The 15,418-nt window shown below is 50.3% G+C and overlaps 2 protein-coding genes across 2 annotated transcripts in view; one reads left to right on the forward strand and one right to left on the reverse strand.

Annotated features, from left to right (window-relative positions):
* The window catches only part of BMP6 (bone morphogenetic protein 6), a 147,949-nt gene that overhangs the window by 129,563 nt on the left and 2,968 nt on the right, over positions 1–15,418 (forward strand). The window contains exons 3-4 of the mRNA XM_082730724.1: positions 4,290–4,438; positions 5,050–5,247. Of these exons, the coding sequence (XP_082586850.1) occupies positions 4,290–4,438; positions 5,050–5,247 (347 nt within the window). The remainder of the gene's footprint in view (positions 1–4,289; positions 4,439–5,049; positions 5,248–15,418) is intronic.
* TXNDC5 (thioredoxin domain containing 5) overlaps positions 11,872–15,418 on the reverse strand; it is a 33,901-nt gene continuing 30,354 nt past the window's right edge. The window contains exon 10 of the mRNA XM_082730725.1: positions 11,872–12,340. Coding sequence (XP_082586851.1) covers positions 12,173–12,340 — 168 coding nt within the window. The 3' untranslated portion in view covers positions 11,872–12,172. The remainder of the gene's footprint in view (positions 12,341–15,418) is intronic.

The following is a 15,418-nucleotide window of genomic DNA, read 5'->3' on the forward strand; positions in this document are numbered from 1 at the left end:
AGGCTTGTACTGGGAGGGACCACAGGGGGTGACTTTGCCCACCCACATAAGTTCTACAGGTCTTATGAGGGACTTGCTGGTCAGTCAACTCTAGCCCCAGAGTGAATTTCTGAAATTTGCTAGAAATTTCTGGATTTTCTAGAAATCTCTTATTAGGCTAATTATTAACAACTTAATTTTACCCAGGGAGATAACAGTAGGAGGAAACTCATGCCCTGAAGTGGGAAAACCCCGAACATAAAACCACTGTGTTCTTGAAGATAGAATGCAGATTCATCCTGAAACATGAGGTTCTGTAAGTTGGTCGAGAAAACAGTAAGCAGTGAATTCTTTCAAAGTCCTCTCTCTGGTCTCAGGATTTCCTTTTATGGTATGTTAACTTGAGCATGTCAGTCATGCCAGTAGGAAGAGCCAAATAATCCAGTTGTGGTGGTCACTTGGGCCAGACCCTGAAATTCTTTACACACCAGTGCATAAAGATGATTTAGCGGAGACCACCAGATCTTGACGTGCTTAAGTGAGATTTAGAAGGGAACATTTGTTGTTGTTTTTTGTTTTTTTACATGGCAAGATCAGGTATGTCTTATTGGAGGCTGTACTTCCATAGTCAGGAGATTATGCTGGCTGTACATCATGGACCCAAAGGAAACAGATGCGGATCAGACCTGACCTGTTTCACCAACTTGCCGTGAATAGTTCCACATGAACACCTGTGCTATTTTTTGGAAGCACTGAGGGAGAGCCCATGAGGTTCCTTAAAGCTATCATTCTGTCATTCTTTTTTTTTTTTTAAGTTCCTCAGGCTGTATGAACACCTGTTGGTAGTGTTCTCAGGCTAGCAGAGAATGTTCTGCGTGGGAGGAAGAGTAAAACAAGACTGGGAAGCTGGCGGGAGTTCCCGGCCAGGCAGCCGCCATATTCGGTCTCCTCCTGCATGTACCTTTCACCCCTTCCTACCCTGGTCTTGACAGGAGAACCTGCTCGTGATTTCCAGTCGTGTGCCAGCTCTAAGTATCTTAATATGGTTCTGTATCCAGCTGATGTTGGCCTCTGTGCACAGTGGATTTGATCCCTTACCTTGGGATTCCAAGCTCTCATTCCGGATTTCCAGCCCGTGCCCTGTACTTTGCTGGACTCTGCTATTTCCACAGGTGGCAGCTAAGAGTGTGGGCTCTGATTGTAAGTTCTGGTCACCCCACTTAATGCCTGTGTGACCTTCCTACACCTAATCTCTAGGTTTCAGCTGTAGGAAAGAGACAGTAGACCTGCCTCTTTGGAGTCCCCAGGGAATAGAGAGAGGTTCTTGGAGCATACTCTACCTCTCCTTCCCTCTATGGACCTGAGCATCCTAGATTTCATAAACATCAAAATCTGAGGCGGCCTCACTGCTGGTGAGCCACAGTTTTTTCATCTTTCCAGGCTCAGCGGTCAGCCAGCATTTGCATATCCCTGTGGTCTCTTGGGCACGGAGGACCAGTGTTCTTGTTGCACAACCAGGGAAGGCAATGGAGAAACAACACAGACGTCCCGGGGACCCAGCGTGACTCAGGAGCAGGCAGGAGAGAAAGCCAGGCTGCTTGCGTCCACAAGTCCCCACTCACCCTGCGGATTTCATTCCTGCCACCTTGTGATCTGTCCTCCTCCTCCAAATCACCTTCCCCCTTTACTCCAAGTTTGGTTTGGGATCACATGTTCCCGTTTAATTCATGCCTTTTTCTCCTTCTGTTTCTCTCCTTTTTCGGACCAGGGACCTTGGTCCTACCCCACACTTTCTCTTGTAATAGACTCCCATTCCCTTTTTCATAAACCCTACCTTTTTCAAATAAAAGCTCGTTCTAGCTTTTTGTATGAGCTCTGCCACAGTCCTATGTTGCACTGCATTTTTCTGCATCCTCATGACAAGTCTTTAAGGGTCGTCCGCCAGGTGCATCCCCCAAGCTCTGTCAAGAGCGACAAGTGATCCCCTTTACTCAGGCGCAGCTTGGCTCCTTGGGATTCTCAGTGCATTTTCATTTTGGAGGGGCCAGTGCTGCCTTCGGGACCAGGGCCACTTCTCCCACAGTGTCTGTGTTATTCCTGGATGAGGGTCTTCTCCGAACTTCCAGAACAGCATTTATGTCTTTTTATATCTTCACTTCAAAGCTTTGGCCTCGCAGTCCCCTCTTGCTGTTTTCCACGAACACCCCTGCCTCCCTGCTCACAGTTACCTCGGTGCCGGGGGTGGGGGGTAATTTGTCAACAGGAGGTATGACACACGCATGTCGTCCAAGAGCGCTTTAAAGATGGCCAGCCTCCGTGGGGCATCCCCGCAGGCTCTGGTCAGCAGCTGAGTAAACTCCTTTTCGCTGTACCTACTGTTTTAAGCTTGGAAAAGATGACACTAGAGCTGCCTTCGAACTCCAAGCCGTGTAAACAGGAAAAATTGTTTCCCCCCAGACATCTGAGATGTTTAACTCTGACGTTTCGGCACCGGCCTCACGGATAGTTGATGGGGTAGAGATAAACTGTGTTCACTTGCCACGGGTTGTCTTTCTTCATAATTTCACACGGCAGCGTGATGGTATGGGAAGCGGAATCTGCAGGCTTCTCTTCACTAGCTAGTTCTCTCACTAGCTTTTGACCGTAGTCACACCGCTGCAACCTCAAATCTGCGTGAGTCCCCAGCCCTACCATGGGGATCATGATATTCGACCCACTTTCAGGTTTTTAGAAGGAAAGCAGAGTGCATGAAAGTGCTTTATAACCAATTTTTTTTGGTTTTTTAAAAAAGATTGTATTCATTTATTCATGAGAGATAGGGAGGGGGAGGCAGAGGGAGAAGTAGACTCTCCATTGAGTAGAGAGCCCAATGTGGGACTTGATTCCAGGGCCCCAGGATCACAACCTGATGCTTAACCAGATGAGCCACCCAGGTGCCCTGTACCCAGTTTCAGTACACACTGCTCGTCTTAAATGCAGTGTTCTGGTAAACTTTCATTCCTGTAAAAGATGGCACTAGAGGATTTGAATCTTCCCATCGCCCAAATGGTGCCCTGCCCTGCCCTGCCCTAGGAATTCCCTGCCATTTCCTGTCAGTGACCCTGGGATGTCAATTCAGATTCAGAGTGTTCCTGAAACACACGAAGGGGTCCATCTCCCGACACTGCTCTATCATCACATGTGCGGGAGCGGGAAGAAACCCGCATTCCATCTTCTTGCGAGTCCTAGGGTCCCGTTAGCTGAAAACTGTAAAACAGAACCAAAAACAAAGATATAATATAACTACTCCCTGTGAAGCCCAGTGGAAGGAATGGATTCTGAGTCTGCCTACAGACCCCAGCTACGGCTCCTATCTGTGCTGGGATGAGGGTTTTTTGTTTTTGTTTTTGTTTTAAAGTTCCACATGTGCTAACCCTGCACATGTTTATTTATTTTTTTAAAGATATTATTTATTTATTTGAGAGAGAGCACAAGTAGGGTGAGGGGCAGAGGGCGAAGCAGGCTCCCCGCTGAGCAGGGAGTCCAATGTGGGGCTCGATCCCAGGACCTGGAATCATGACCTGAGCCAAAGGCAGACGCTCAACCAACTGAGCCACCCACGCGTCCCTGGGATGAACTTTAAAACCACTCAACATCCACCCACGGCTACCCCATCCCCACGAGAGAGGAGCCCGCACGCAGCATGGACCGCTCGAAGGCCTTAATTAAAAGCAAGGATCTGATGATTACACACAAATACGATGTGGCTTCCTGTTTCTCTTTTTTATTTCACAGGAATTAACATGTGAAGGTTGTCAGCTCCTCATTTTACAAAAAGAAAAAAATGAATAAAGCCACAACTTTTTTTTTGCTCACGAATCCTATTTTAATATTTTCCTAATCCTTTTTCTCATGCCTAATCCCTGCCCTGCTCCCTTTTTAGAGTTTGTTTGCCATTAAGTAAGCAGTAGTATGACGTTCTTAATTCCCCCAGTCCCCCTCTCCCCCCGACCTCTTTCCTTATTCCCCAGCAAGACTCAGCAGGCACAGCCATAGCAAGGCCTTTGACGAAGTTGAGGGATCCACCTAGACTTGGGAGAAGGCTCATTTCTGGTCTGGGCTGCCCCCTAGCACATATGCCTCTCCACACTGAGTCATGCATGTATCCTGGGTGTCCCATGAGCCAGAGCCACAGCCGGGCACCATATGTGGTGTCTCTGGGGTGGACCCGATCTGACATCGGCATATTCATTCTACCGCCAAGGCAGGACAGAGAGGATGGGCCGAGGGGGTGGTGTGTGCCTCACCAAGCCATCTTTTCTTTCTTTCAGAGACTCTGACCTATTTTTGTTGGATACCCGCGTGGTGTGGGCCTCAGAAGAAGGCTGGCTGGAATTTGACATCACGGCCACTAGCAATCTGTGGGTCGTGACCCCGCAGCACAACATGGGGCTTCAGCTGAGCGTGGTGACTCGGGATGGTAAGTTTGCCAGAACCAGTAAACAGTGCTCATCCGTTCCATTTGCAACAGTTACAGTAGAACCCTGGTTTCTGGGGGAGACCACAGCTCCGGGATGACCTCGCTTACTGTTCTCTCATAACTACTGCTAGGAAGCGAGATCTCTCCCAGAGGCCTGCAGGAAGGACTTGGAGATAGTAGGTGATCTGAGTTCCAGAGTTCACTATAGGAAGATGGCTTTCAGAGGCAGGGGGAGACCCTGTCTTCATTCTCACCATTGGGTAGGGGGCAAGTTTGCACGAGAACTCTGTCAGCAGCCCCTCCTCCTGTAGCACCAAAGCTGCCAGGCCAGGTCCCCACACCAGACCTCAGACGGTGCACACTCAGTCCGTTCTCCCACTGGTTAGGAGGCACATGAGCAGGAAGAATGGTTGTGTAGAGCAAAATGTATTGGGAATGGGAGGCCTGGGAGTTCCCTCCTTGCTTTGATGCACGCAACTTTGGAAGGAGTGTTTTGATTGTGCTCTGAGCATGCGTAGGGCTCTTTCCTCATGTTTACTCTGTGACGGGCAGTTGGGTGGCCAGGGAGTTTCCAGGCAATAAAGACAGCCATGTTGTGGTTTGCATTCAAGGACTCACCATCAACCCTCGAGCGGCAGGCCTGGTGGGCAGAGACGGCCCTTACGATAAGCAGCCCTTCATGGTGGCCTTCTTCAAGGTCAGCGAGGTCCACGTGCGCACCACGAGGTCAGCCCCCGGGAGGCGCCGACAGCAGAGCCGCAATCGCTCCACCCAGTCCCAAGACGTTTCCCGGGTCTCCAGCGCTTCCGGTAGGTTTGGGCGGAGCCCATGTTCTCAGGAAGCCCGGGGAGTTGGGGGGGTGGGGATGCATGGGCCTCAGTAAGAACAAGGGCATGTTGATGATGTCAGCCCAATGGCTTCTGCCCAGAAATACAAAGGCTCACAGGTGCATCATTGTGCCCACCAATTATCTAGCAGAGTTCCTAGGGCCATCAGTGGATACCTTTGTTCTCTGGGGACTGAGTCTGCAGGCTAGCGATGTCCTGAGTGTCTGGTTTTCCAGAAGAGCACCCTTCCATTTGATAAGGATTTCTCCAACTCCTCTTTCATTCACATAAAGATCCTGAGAACACCCAGATTTTCTTCTAGTTGGTGTGATGCCTGGGAGGTCGTGGCATACAAACCCCCTTTGTGTACTTGCGTAAGAGGGACTCGTACTGGTCAGTGCTCTTGGCTGACAGTGACAGGAGGTCCGCTCAAACAACCCGCTCTGAGGGATGTCGTTGGTTCGTGAACTAGGAGGTCAAGGGGGCTAGCTTTAGGCCTGGCTAGATCCATGAGCTCACGTGGTGTTAGGAATCTCGCCGTGTCTTCTGTTTTCCCTTGCTGGTGGCATTCTCCGAAAGACCATCTCCCCGGGCACTCAACCTCTCGCTGGGAAGAAGCATCTCCATTTTAGGTTCTGACTTCATAAGTCATTTCTCTTACGAGGCTCTCAGCTGGGGGGCTCGAGGACCTGCCACCCAGCGTGAGGTGACATTTTGCTGCTTTTGTCATCCTGGTGTTTCTTGGAAGCACGCATGGCACAGCGTGGGTGTTCCTGTATTTACCACTAGAAACAGTTGGGCTTTAAAAAAATAAAAATAAAAAAATAAAAAAAAGAAGAAGAAGTGATTGCTTTCCTTTATTCTCTTCAGAGGAAGTTTGCTCCGTGTTTTCCTTCAGGGCGTGATGACGGGGACGGCTGGCAGTAGGCTTCAATTCATTAATGCACTGTGGTCACTTTGGTGCTGGGGCCCCAGACATGAAGGCAGCTCTTAAAATGTGGGTTGCTTTTTTAAAATTGAAATTTCACTTGATTTATTCATCACCCCTTCCCCCAAGTACACACACCAGATCTTGTAATTGGGAAAACATGTCTCTGATTTTGATTTTTACCCGTGTCATCCAATTGTTCTCTTCTGAGTCCCTTTCCACATTTTTTCCCCCAGTTTGATAAGTCTCAATTAAACATGAGCATTAAAGTTGATCACGTGTGAAATGAGAGGCAAGTGTCCCACCTCCACCTCCCAACCCAGTATTTGCAAATATACTTTGCTTCTTCCGGTGGTGCTAGGACAGAAGAGTTCATGACAGCTACCTCTCGCCTCACCTGTGCAAAGGCCAAGAAATACCCCCTACCACCACCTATACCATGACTGAGAGAGTATTTACCAGGAAGGGTTCTCCTCACTCTTATGGCTTCAGAGACCCTCTCTCAGGCCAGAGAAATTGGTCAGGGTAGGCCCACTGAAGAGCTACTTTCTATATTTGGTATTTCCTACCTTACTTATCCTTGCCATTAATGGGAGCAGACAGACAACGGAAAAGGTTGCTCCTGGAGAAGAAAATTCCAGAGAGAAGCCTGGCTCCCCAGAGAGATGGGTCGTCCCGTTTGTGCCTTCTTTCCAGGTCACCATGGGACCGAATGTTGCCGGGCCTCCACGGACCGGGTAGATAACGTTCAAGACAAAACGTTGTCGTCTCTGGTGTGACTCCAGGCAGGACTTTTCCTTTGTCGATCTTCTGGAAAGAGGAGATTCCTGGGCCTCTGCTGCCCCCCTTCTTCCACAGTGTTTCCAGGGAATTAATATTTCTCTGTCAAAATCATGGCCACCGGAAGCCCATCAGAGACCATCCTGCATCTGGGCAAAGAAGGGAACATAATCCATCAAGTTGCCTGTCATCAGGGTGAAACATGGCAGCGAAATACGGGGCTATTTTTGGAACCAAGCTGCAGATGCCTGGGCCGGCAGGCAAGTCCACCACAAGGGAGAGGCCAAGAGCCTGCATCTCTCCGCCTTCCCCACCACCCACCAGAATCTGCTCTCACATCTGTACTTGGCCTTCAAGCTGGACTTTGCAAACACATGCACCAAAGTGTGGGTTTGGATCGAAGGCGCCCTGGACGGTTTTCACTGGCCCTCGCTTCTCCGCAGCTGTCTGCTCCCAGCAAATGATGGATGTTGGCTGCGTCGCCCTTCTCCAGTGGGCTCAGATGTCATCTGGACAGTATTGTTTATCGCTTTTGCACATGTTTTAGAAGTCATGCATAGCCCTGGTAGGGATTCCAGTGTATCCGGCAGGTTCTTTCTCAGCCTCCACTTCTACCAGCCAACTGCCCTTGGGTCTGTTAGCTCTCACGTGCTGGTCTTTCTGGTTACTTCTGTTCACCCTCTTCGAGAGGAGCTTTCTCTCGGGGTCTGTTGCTTCATCTTCGGGGGGGCCTATGACACCTGGTTCTTCACCAGGGCTGTGTGCAAATGGTCTTGAGGGATGGTTCTGTTTGGGGGGTGGGGGTGGCTGTCGAGCTACCAATCGAGCTGATTTTCCAGGATCTTTCCAAGACCTGGCTGCGGAGGGAGGCCTTAACGCCACGTCAAGTCCATTGGTGAGTCTGGGGTTCTCTGTCAGGTCAACCCGCCGGCTGCCAGCACTGTGACTTGGAACTGCTCTTTGTTTTGGCAGATGACAGTTTGGGAGCTTTTCTGCCACTTTTAACAATTCCTGTAAAGCTAGATGTCCTTCTGGCCTCTTTCATCCTTGATGTTTTTGTGGCCACCGCGCACCTCTGCCAACCATCTGCAAACCAGCGAGTCCTCGTGACCCTTCCTGTCCTTTGGAAGGAGTCCTTTGTGGCTGCCGATGCTGTGTGTTAGCACTGCAGAGTCCTTGCTCCGTCTGCCTCTTTCCAACCCACCCAGACATGTGTCTTTAAGGATCCTAGTGGGGACAGTGTGGCTCTGGTACATTTAGATAAGCTCTTGACCTTGTTGATGGCTCAGCTCTTCTCTCTCTTGAACTTCGCGATCAGGACCATTGAATATGCTTCTAGCCAAAGAAAGGCAACCAGACCTCAGCGTTTGCCAAACAGTGGTTTGGGAACTTTATGATGACTGTGAAATCTTGCTGTAGGTCTCAGGGAACTCCAGTCAGTAGGCTGGGAGACTCCTTCTGACAGATCAATTTTTATTTGGCCTTGTAGCTGCTGACAGGTGTCCCCATGAGGGCAGCATGTGCGTCCCTGGGTTGGCAGGCCAAGACGGAGGGGGCTGACCCTCGGGGGAATCCAGAGCTTGAGAAGAGTGGACCTGGGTGCGGGTATTGAGTTGGCTGCTTGTCGTTCTTCAAAGGAATTGGGAGTTGTCATTTGTCATTTTTCATCTTAAATTAAAATTTTAGGGCCTGCAGCTTGGCTTCCAGATGTCTTGGTCAAGAGGTAGAGGCTTGTTCAGGGCTTTCTAAATGAAAGCAAATCTTAATTCCCCACAGCTGTGGTGGACAGTCATGGTATTCGTGATCCAACAGTTAGAATCATTTCAAGCTCCGTATTTATAATACTCGACTCTCATTTGCCATGAAGCTCCTTTGGTATTAAAGTTATCAAGGAGTCATAGGTTCCCTCTACCCCATCCCTTGGTTTACCCCCTCATGAATGTACTAATAGCCAATAACACTGAAAGGCAGTAACAGGTGTAAACAGGAGCTGTAAGAGGCCTGAATAATTCACCAACAACCACCAACTCCCGAGAGGGTGCTGGGGGCAGGAGACTCAGTCTAGGAGAGAACAGGGAGAGCTGAGGTACTTAAAGTATGGGGAGTCTTGGTGATCAGTCTTTGAGAGAAGCCTCTGTCTGTTTTCAAGATACTTAATCTCTGTATTCTTTTTTTTTTTTTTTTTAAGATTTATTTATTTGACAGAGATCACGAGCAGGCAGAGAGGCAGGCAGAGAGAGGGGGAAGCAAGCTCCCTGCTGAGCAGAGATTCCCAATGCGGGCCTTGATCCCAGGACCCTGAGATCATGACCTGAGCCGAAGGCAGAGGCTTTAACTCACGGAGCCACCTAGGGGCTCCAAATCTCTGTATTCTTTGATAATTAAGATAAAGGCTGAGAAGAGGCCAAAGTCCACCCAACCTAGCACAAAGCAGGAGATCTTGAAATCCCGGCCCTACAAAAGAACAGGGCCTTCCTGTTGCCTCTCAGTCCAGCCATACAGGTTGCAAACAAAATCTAGATCCTGAAAAATCCAGCTCCCCGGCCCCCAACATTTGATGAGATTCCTGACACCAGAACTCAAAACCTTCCTGTGGTTCCACAGTGTCCCGGGCGCGAGGAGCCGGGCATTCTCCAGCATAGGCTCGATGGCCACGTTGACTCGGTGGGTTGATGGGGAGAGATGAGACGGGCTGAGAAGGCTGGGAAAGACAGAGCGATCAGTGAAGACGAAGGTGCCCTTTTAACAGCTGGGTGTTGTACTTGGCCCCATCATTCTAGGAGAGAAGGGAAATCAGAGTAGTGAATTGTTTTCTCTAGAAAACAAGTTTGCTCTGGGAAGACTATAGCCAGGGCTCAGGAAGGCCCTGCCCTTCTGCAGAAAACCTGGGGCTGGCAAGGTCGCCACCGGCCTGCTCCCTCCATCCTTCCTCGCTCTCACCTGGTTTCTTGTGCTTGCCTTGACTTTGTCCTTTCTTTTTTTTTTTTCTTTTTTTTTTTTTTTAATATTTTATTTATTTATTTGAGAGAGACAGTGAGAGAGAACATGAGCAAGGAGAAGGTCAGAGGGAGAAGCAGACTCCCCATGGAGCTGGGAGCCCGATGTGGGATTCGATCCCGGGAACCCAGGATCATGACCTGAGCCGAAGGCAGTCGTCCAACCAACTGAGCCACCCAGGCGCCCCGACTTTGTCCTTTCTCTGCCCTCCTCCCCTCGATGGTCGCCCTTGAGCCATACTCATTTTCCTGAGACTGTGTATTTCATTCCTGGGAGCCATTCTGCAGAAGCCAGCCAGCCTCCGGCGAGCCCTCCTAGCCTACAGCTCCTTCGCGCTCCACTGCGTGCACAGCATTTCGGGAGGGCGGGTGCCAAGAATGCTGGATGGGATGTGCCCCTCCTGCTGGGGACAGATCAGATGTGGGGTACACAAGGCTGCAGCCGGGCTACAGGGGGGCAGCGAGGAGGTGAGACAGACCCTGACGGGGAAGCGGGGGCCTCCATGGGCCGGAAGAAGGGGCTAAGCCCCGGCCAGGGGGTGAGTGAAGAGCTGTGTTTGGTGGGCCCCGCGGCACCACCGGCCTCCAGCGGGCCTCTCGGATGAGGGAATGAGGTAGTGTCAGAAGTGCACGGACAGGTGATCCAACCACGGGACGCCAGGTGAGCCTGCCTCCACACAGCTCATTCCCTGTTGGTTCCCCACATCCGTGAGCTGTTCCGACGTGGCCCCGATGAGACAGCAGGTAAGGACCTGCCGGTGGGGCCCCGGGAGAGCTCCGCGCCCCAGGCGTGGGCAGAGCCGGGGCCACGCCCCAGCCGGAGGGTGGAGGCGCCACCCCGTGCAGGTGTCAGCGGCCAGGGCGGACAGGGTGGCACTGGCCGCTAGTCTGGCCAGTGGGAATGGATGTGATACTCTCCGTACTACTGGTTTAGTGGTCCAGAAGGCCTGGGTGAGATGCTGACTTCCCTTGGCACAGTGTTAGAAGAACACACCGTGCGCTGAAGCCTGTCTCCCCCCACCTCACGCCCCACCCCGCCCTGCCTCTCCCTGCCCCTGCTCTACTTCTGGTCCTCACCTCTGCCTGTCCACGCCTCTCTAAGGACAGAGCCTGGAGGGTTTTGGCAAGGGCTCTTCACTTAGGGGAAAGACGGGCAAGGCTGTCTTGGGGCTTTAAAGGGGCTCCCTTTCCCCCAGCATGGGGCTTCTGACACTTCCAAAGCCTGAGAATCTATGGTAAGGGAAAATGTATCTCTCCTGTTTGAAAGTAGACTAGGGAGCGGCCTGTATCTGGTTGTGGGAGAAATGAATCCTGGGGCCTTTTATGATTGTTCAATTTTGCCACCAGGTAACCATAGTTTTTTGTGCCCCAGCCCGTCTGCGGCGGGGCCGTGCTTGTCCGAGTACTCAGGACGGCCACCTGGGGCCTGGTCGGGCTGGGCCTGAGTCCCTCTTGTCCTGCCCCCTGCTCTGGGCCAAAGAATCCCATGGAATGAGTGCAAGCCAGACTGTAATTTCTGCGTTCAACTTGGAAAAAGTCAGATTCCTTGAAAAACATGTCTCGGGTCCCAGACCAGGGAACTTGTTTCCAGGGACTCTGGCCTGAGGGTCTGAAGGGGGCTCCCACTCCCTAGTGAGTCTCCTGGCGGGGGGGGGGGGGGCACCTGTGAGTCAGACGGAGGACCGTTGCCCTTGAGGATGTTGGTGTCAGCCTCCAGCCTATTGCTCTGGCTGGCTGGTTGCTTGGTTCCTTCTGTCCAGCAACATGGCTTCTCTTTTCTACCTTCCTCTCGACTGGTGAACCCATGTGGACAAAGCCATGTTGCCTTCCGTTAGCCCACTGAAGCGGATGTCTTCCTGTCACTGGCTCTACCAGACCATTCATCCAAACAAGTATCAAGGAGCCGGGGTGGGAGAATGTTTTTCTGCAATCTGTCAGTCCTTAAAACAAGCACAAACAAAACCGTGCAGGGCAGTGGCATTCCACTGTTGAGCCCAGGACACTGGCCCCTGAGGGGCACACACAGGTATTTTCAGAAGCACTGACCTTCACAAATATTTACACGCTCTGTGCCACACGTAACGTGGACTCATGAGGAAACCTAAGTGCAGCTTGAAAATGTAGGAGGAAACACAGGGGAGTTGAATCCCTCTCTCTCTTCTCTCTGGCCCCAATCTCTACTTAACAACAAAAACGCCAGTGTCTAGCTCCAAAAGAAATAGCTATTCTTGCAGAGAAAGTTCTCTCTGTTGAGTGTTGAGAGAGTCCAGTTTGCAGGAGGCTCACAGACAGAACCGTCGGTGCAGGTAAAAGCTGTGTACTTCTCGGGGCCATCTTGGTTGGTCTTCTGGTGGCTTCCCCCTTTCTGAACCTATGGAGGGAACCGAGATTTGGAAGTGTCAGGCAATAGCATGGTTTTTCTAGCTCTGCCACGATATAATATTCCTTATTATATCCCACTGTTCCTGTCCTCCGACCTGGGAAGGAAAGGTATCCCAGAAGCTCCTGCCTTTCACATGGCTAACGATTCCAATCACGGCCCCCAGCACACAGAAGGCATTTGGGGAGATGTTTACTTTGTGGAGACCCAAGCCAACTGTCAGGCAGGGAAAATTCCAGACAGGATCACAGATCATCTAACCCAGGACAACTTCAAGAGTGCGAGGAACCAGGGCCACGGAGTCTTCAGACTTGCAGCTGGCTGGAGAAGAAGAGGTGCCGGGAGGGAGGACTTCAGGGAGGTCAGAAGGGCCAGGATGGGAGCTCCTGCCTCCCTTCTCCCCACGGGTGTGGGCAGGGCTGAGCCACACGGAACTGTGACGGGAAACGTCCACTAGCCATGTGCGCAGCGGGTAGACAGAAGATAGGGCTTTTTAATGAACAAGGAGCAGCCTTCCAGACTGTTCTACAACAGGCCAACTCGGGCCTTTGCACTGACCGTTCCCACATGCAGATATTCTTCGCCTAAGAGCCTTCTGCCCTGCTCCCAACATCCCTGCAGGTCTCTGCTCAGAAGACACCTTATCAGAGAGACAGGCCCACCAAGCCTGTAGATAGTGACCTCTCTCCCACCCTTGTGCTCTGCACTCCCTATCCTCCAGTGACCGACCCAGTGAAGACCCTATGTAGAAGAGAAGCAGACTTGAATTAAAATGAAAAATTAGCATATCAGGAACCCATCCAACCAACAAGAAGACTGGAGAACCAAACAGGGAATCGAGTTATCCAGCTCCAACCTGGTCACAAGGACAATGTGGTTTGGATGCCATCACCCGGGACACTTGCCGCCATGCCACCCATTCTCGCTTTCCCCTTGGGGTCACTCCCTCAAAGGTGGGGGCATCTACACGGCTTTAATCAAGTCAAGAGCCCATACTCAGTGGCCAGAGGACAAAGGCAAGAGCCCTCTGATGGGAGATGGGGCCTCGATTCCCACCTGTCTAGGAATTTCTCCACGTGAGAGGTGTTCTTGGAAGCTGGGTAGCCCACACAAAAACATATCCACCATAGCCGGGTATGGAATTTTGGGTTGATGGCATCATTCTTATGGTATTAAACATCATATGTTATAGATTTTTGTTGCAAAGAAGTTTACTGTCCATCTGCCTTGTGTTCCTTTGTGGCAAATTTTCTTATCTTCTGATAGTGTTTAAGAATTCCTCTGCATCTGGGGCGCGTGGGTGGCTCAGTGGGTTAAAGCCTCTGCCTTCGGCTCAGGTCATGATCCCACGGTCCTGGGATCGAGCCCCGTATTGGGCTCTCTGCTCAGCAGGGAGCCTGCTTCCTCCTCTCTCTGCCTGCTTCTCTGCCTACTTGTGATTTCTGTCTGTCAAATAAATAAATAAAATCTTAAAAAAAAAAAAAAGAATTCCTAAGCATTTAATGTACTACATTTTCACCATGTGTGGCTGGATCGGAATTTATTTATTCTGCTTAGGATTCAGTGTGCCTTTCCAATATAAAGATGTTTGCTCTTCTAGAAAATTCCCACACATCCCAATGTTCAGTTGTTACTCCCCCAATATTCTCTTCAGAAATTCACTGCCCTTTTCATTTTGAGGGGGTCGTGCCCTTGAGCCTCTGCACTCTGAGTTTTAGTTGGGGACATTTCTTCAAATTCGTTGTTCCACTCTTTAATCCTCTCCTCATTTATATCTAATCTGATGTTTAACCCATCCATCAATTTTTACCTTCAGTAGAACTTTATAAAGTTCCATTTCGTTCCCTTTCATGTCCACCTGTTCTTTTATCATGTTTTTTTTTTCCCCTCCATATGTCCTTGTTTTAGGGTTTCTGTTTCCTATTTTATCTCTTCCATTATTTTACGTATTCTTTTTCGTAATCCCACTCGGGAGACTACTCTTGCCTGTGGTCCCTGTGTTTTTTCTTATACTCTAACTTTTGGGATAGTTGCTTTGTGTGCTTGATGTTTTCTTGGGGGATTATTTTCAGCAGGAGGTTTTCGTCTTGCTTTTTGGGGTGGTGCTTCACAGGTGATTTTTGTGTTAGTGTTTTACTGAGAGTCTTTGGTGCCCTCCATTGTGAAAATTTCCCTCCAGTGTGGCTTTGCAATCATGTCTTCTGGGTACTTGGAATGATAGCTTGGGTTGTTCTGCAAGCTGAAGGAGGCAAGAAGGGAGAATGAATAAATTTGGGATGATCAAGCCACCTCAGAAAGGTAACCTGTCTCTCCTCCCGGGGCAGGTGACCAAGCCGAGTCAGTACTGTTTGTCTCTTGCCTCACTCATGAGATCTTCGTGTTCTATATTACTTCAGTGCCAAGAGGCCCAGGGGTACAAGTAACAGGAAACCTAGTGCCAATAGGCTTTAAACAATTAGGTAATTTGTTGGCTCCTATGATTAAGAAGAGCAGAGGAGGCATGCATGTGACCTCAGGCTCTTGTATCTATCAAAGTCCATTGCAGATTAAGAACCTTTCTCTGGAAGCTTCCTTTTCATCTCTGAAACATCACTACCGGTTGATCCTTGGGAATCATGGTTCTGAACATGTCTCTCTCTGGCTCAAACCCTTTCTTTGCAGGCTTACATCATCATTTTAGTTGGTGTTCTAGGCCATTCATTTCCACAGCTTTACCTCCTCTGATTGGTTCTTCTGCACATATCCTTAAGTTCCTTCCACCAGAACCATTCACTTCTCCTCTGGCTTCCACCCTTAACTGACCCTTCCCTGGACTCCCAGTGGGACTTCTCCATAACACTTGCCCACGGCGCCCACACTGTTGTCTATCTGAGTTAGTTGTGTCCATGTGTGTCCACACCAGCCCTTCGTCTCTCCAATTTCTTGGAGGATGCAAGCCTCACGTCACTTATTTTCCGATTTCCCATGGTTCTTAGCGGAGGACACCTCACGGAAGAGCTGCTCCAGCTGGCCTCAGTGAACGTGGGCCGTCCCGTCCTCTAGGCTGGGGCAGCTTAGCAGCACCTGCAT

Source organism: Mustela nivalis (genome assembly GCF_964662115.1).
Source record: "Mustela nivalis genome assembly, chromosome: 5".
Classification (NCBI taxonomy): domain Eukaryota; kingdom Metazoa; phylum Chordata; class Mammalia; order Carnivora; family Mustelidae; genus Mustela; species Mustela nivalis.